Source organism: Neoarius graeffei, chromosome 9 (genome assembly GCF_027579695.1).
Source record: "Neoarius graeffei isolate fNeoGra1 chromosome 9, fNeoGra1.pri, whole genome shotgun sequence".
Lineage (NCBI taxonomy): Eukaryota > Metazoa > Chordata > Actinopteri > Siluriformes > Ariidae > Neoarius > Neoarius graeffei.
This window is the reverse complement of record NC_083577.1, coordinates 37,854,473-37,858,706: the sequence shown is the minus strand read 5'-3', so window position 1 is coordinate 37,858,706 and position 4,234 is coordinate 37,854,473. Positions and strand designations below refer to the sequence as shown.

The following is a 4,234-nucleotide window of genomic DNA, read 5'->3' as shown; positions in this document are numbered from 1 at the left end:
CGACCAAACTCTTCCACGTTTTTCCTGTTTACATAGGTTTATATGACCAGTGACATGAAACAAAGTTCAGTTACACAAATTGAAACGTGGCGATTTTCTATGCTATGGAAAGTCCGCACTATAATGACAGGCGTACTAACACCTTCTGCGCGCTTCGACAGCGCATTGATACCTTCACTCAGGAGTGAAGGTATCAATGCGCTATCGAAGCGCGCAGAAGGTGTTAGTACGCCTGTCATTATAGTGTGGACTTTCCATAGCATAGAAAATCGCCACGTTTCAATTTGTGTAACTGAACTTTGTTTCATGTCACTGGTCATATAAACCTATGTAAACAGGAAAAACGTGGAAGAGTTTGGTCGTATCTAACTACAGCCCCAAAAAATACCTTTGGCCATGCTGAGCCTAGCTACATTGCTAACAGGAGTGACAGCGCGTCTGACTGACTGGGAGGTCGCGCAAAGCTCGGAGAGGTACGGATCAGCTCGTCTCAATTCAGAGAAGAACATATTTCATTATGGAAGTACGGTGGACTGTTCCTTTAAAAAGTTAAGCTTCATGACTTGAAGTAATTAATAATAAACCTAGATGATGAATGTTTCGGTCAATATAAAGACCAGTTAAAAATCATGTTGAGATAATCTTTAGAGGTTGATCTGTCTCCACAGTTCCAAACACAGGGTAAAGGTTCTCACACTTACTGAATTCTGCTACAAACGTGTAAATAACTTTCATTTTCTTTGCATCATAGAAAGAAACCTGACCTTCCTCCAAATCTAGATACACTCCTATCTTCGAAGGCGGCGCCTGATTGAGTTTGGTGACTGGTTCAGTCAGAGCCATGAGGGAACCTAACTGCAGATGCAGAGTCCAATACCCTGCTGCTGTGTTCAGTTTAGTAAAGCCATTGCGTTGTGCAGACTCTTTCACTACACCGATTCTCCAATCACATTTTCCCGTTACATCTGCCTCCCAGTAGTGTTTGCCTGTACTGTAGCCCTCTTGAGCTTGGACATATGTCCAACCATCATACTTATGTTTGGATTTTCTGTAGTAGTCATAGTAACTCTCTTCAAAATGAAACTCTTTGTGGGTCTTTGTTCTCACAGAGCATCCATCCGCAGACAGCTTGAGAGTGGGATTTGCAGTGTTTGGATCCAGAATCACTTTGGCTTAAAAACAAAGAAGTGATGTGTTGGACACATGATGATGCAACATTGTTAATGTTAGTATTTTTAGAATAAACACCAAGTGGTGTCTCAGTCACTTTGAGTCTAAATCAGACGTCAAGGTGTAAATGCAATACCTGGTGATCTTGTGAGGGTTTTCCATTCTAAAACAAGAAACACATCCACCATGAGCATTAATACAATGGGTCAATCAGCTGTATCAAACATCTGCAGGCGTTAAGTCTGAAAGTAATTTCCAAAATTAGAACTGACCTTCCTTGGGAATCTGCCAACCACCTGGAAATGAAAAAAGGCATTATACAAAAGGCTTATTTAAATCTGAAGAAACATATTGAAGTCTTCATTTAAGTTCCATGTGATTTTTGCAGTAATAATTCATTAGACTCCAACAGTTTAATCCAGTGACACAAAATACAATCACTCAAGAACTGAACAGTGGCTCTATAATGCTTTTAATCTCACCTGCTTTTTCAGATTTCTCTTCCTGATGTGTAAGGTGTGGCAACTGGAATGACAAAGATGTAACATGAACACACGCTGCAGGAACACACATGAGCTCATTACCTAATTCATCATAAGAGCATATCTTCAGTCACACGAGTGCATTTACCTCAGACTTCATTTTCTGTGGTCGGGTTCTTATGCTGTTGTCTCTGATGAACATCTGCCCTTTCTTCATCGGTTTCTCTAAATCCAGTGGCACAGGAGTTTTATTCTCTCTGACGCTTTCTGAGCCCTAGATGAAGAGAAATACCATCAATCATTTAGCAGGTGATATAAACTCTAAATAGGGAATATTTAAAGCTCATGGGTCTGTCCATATTTTGCCCAAAAAAACTTGTGCAAGTTATTATGACATCATTTTCACTTGTTTTCATTTTATTTTGAAATATCTGTTTGTTGTGGGTCATTTTGTGGCTTCTTTAAATAACTGAGTAAAATGTAAAATGTTTAAAATGTGAACATTTATTATGGTAAATATGCAAGCCACAAAAAAAAATTAACCTGTTATTCCTGGAGAACTGCTCACATTTAGAAATGGGAAAGAATGAAGAATTCAGTATGGATTTTTCTCCCCAAACTAAACTTACCTTAAATTTGATCAAAGACAAAATCATCTGTATAAACCCCACCTAGAGAAAAAGATAATAGTTGAATTTTCCATGAAGAAATAAATTTCATTTTAACTGAATTAGTCAAACTGATGTGTGATAAATATGCATGTTTGGTGTGTTTTTGGTGAACTTTGTTGTTGGTGAACTAATGATGAGTAGATCGTTATTGTATCTTACCTGCTTTAGGGACATTACTGGTCTAAGAAAAGGCTCTGACTTGCATCGTCTTTCAGTTTTTCTCCCTCTGTGTGGATTTCCCAAACTGGGAAGACTCCAGGAAGCCTGATTTTTGTATTCTTCTGTAGCAAAGAAATAAAAACTGCTAGTCAAAAAGATTTGAAGGTCTCATTTCTTTATTATTATGTCAATAAGAAAAGTCATCACACTGAAGATGACCATTAACTAAAGACAAAGTCAATAAGGAATAAGGACAGTGTGGGTGCGCTGCTGTAGGGAGCTGCTCATAAAAGTTATTTTGCTTCTGAAATGTTCCTTTGTACACAAGAATTTCTCAACATACTTGAATCCACACGTACACTAACACAGTGAGAACACACTTGTTTCCTGTGGAATGAAATGAATTTTAGCACTCAGGAGTGTTAAAGACACGAATCACAAACCAGCCAAACTAGAAATGCTACCATCATACACAAGGAAGAGGATGAACACAACATAAAGTAACGGACAAGTCAAATACACAGACTCAGTGAGAGTGTGTACATATATACACTCAGTTTTGCACACTTTGACATGTTTCTGTTTCTTGTTATGATCGTACAATGTTGACATCTAAAAAGAGGAAGTGGTGAAATCACATAACCCTCACTGTTCTCATTCTGCCTTCACATGCAAAGTTACAGCGCAGTGTCTCTTCAAATCTAATATTATTTAACACATTCTCACACTCAGAATAAAGAAAGCTGCTCAACATTCAAAGTGTGTTTACAGGTTTAATGTGTCCCAAGTGCACGAATACAAACAGTATAAACTATTTTAATCAGTTTCATCAGAGGTTACTTCAGACTTGTATTTTTTGCAGTGGGAATTGTAAATAAAAAATCATCCTGTTTCTTTTTTACCTGTTGTTGAGGAGATCATGTTGGTCTGATATGAAAATATCAAAATTAATTAAGGTCTATTCAGTTTGTTGAAATGGCCCATAAGCGTTGGCAGACAGAGAGAACTGAGAAGGAACAAAACATGAACTGTTTTTTCACGTCCTCTCATGGTGGGAGTGGCTGCACTGTCAAGACTTGTTCCCTGTATACAGTTGATTGAGCTCCTTTCACTTCTTTCACTTTTGCTGTTTTGAAGTGTTTTGTTTAATATATATATATATATATATATATATATATATATATATATATATATATATATATATATATATATACACACACACACACACACACACACACACACACACACACACACAGAGCAGTGTTTTTGATTCTCTTTGTAATTTTCAATATTTCATATGGCCTAAAATATTGTAAGATTTTCACACACATAATAAAAGTCAATAAACAGAAACCAATTAAACAATTGAGACACAAATCTACTTGGTAATTTATTTATTGAGGAAAATGATGCAATATTTTACATCTCTGAGTGGCAAAAGTATGTGAACCTTTGCTTTCAGTATCTGGTGTGACCTCGCTGTGCAACAATAACTGCATCTAAAGGTTTCTGGTAACTGTTGCTCAGTCTGACACATTGGTTTTGAGGAATTTTAGTTTTAATTTTCATTTTATTCTTGCGCACATTGCAACTTGCACATCTCCACATACACATAGTTACAGTGAGTGACAAGTTATGGTATTGCTAATATTGCTATTGCATATTGCATTATGTTTCATTGCATATGAATAACAGAAGGACTGTATTATCTGAATAAAGTACGATATAAAGTGTATGTACTGTACATGTTAA

The 4,234-nt window shown here is 36.8% G+C and overlaps 1 protein-coding gene across 1 annotated transcript; it reads right to left on the bottom strand.

The window, feature by feature from the left end:
* Positions 1-524: 524 nt before the first annotated feature.
* Positions 525-3,508, bottom strand: LOC132891647 (butyrophilin subfamily 3 member A1-like). Its single transcript, XM_060929435.1, has 8 exons — positions 3,385-3,508; positions 2,483-2,604; positions 2,282-2,323; positions 1,801-1,926; positions 1,653-1,695; positions 1,443-1,466; positions 1,307-1,333; positions 525-1,172 (listed from the first exon to the last, which is right to left on the bottom strand). Exons 1-8 carry the CDS (start codon positions 3,401-3,403, stop codon positions 628-630), a joined length of 948 nt encoding a protein of 315 aa, XP_060785418.1. The 5' UTR covers positions 3,404-3,508; the 3' UTR covers positions 525-627.
* Between the last annotated feature and the right edge of the window lie 726 nt (positions 3,509-4,234).

Bases quoted from the DNA above. Each gene is read 5' to 3' on its own strand.
- LOC132891647 (XM_060929435.1), bottom strand. The intron at 1,927-2,281 runs GTAAGTTTAGTT...CTCTTCATCTAG, and splicing joins TGTCTTTGATCAAATTTAAG to GGCTCAGAAAGCGTCAGAGA. The intron at 1,467-1,652 runs GTGAGATTAAAA...TTTCATTTCCAG, and splicing joins AGAGAAATCTGAAAAAGCAG to GTGGTTGGCAGATTCCCAAG.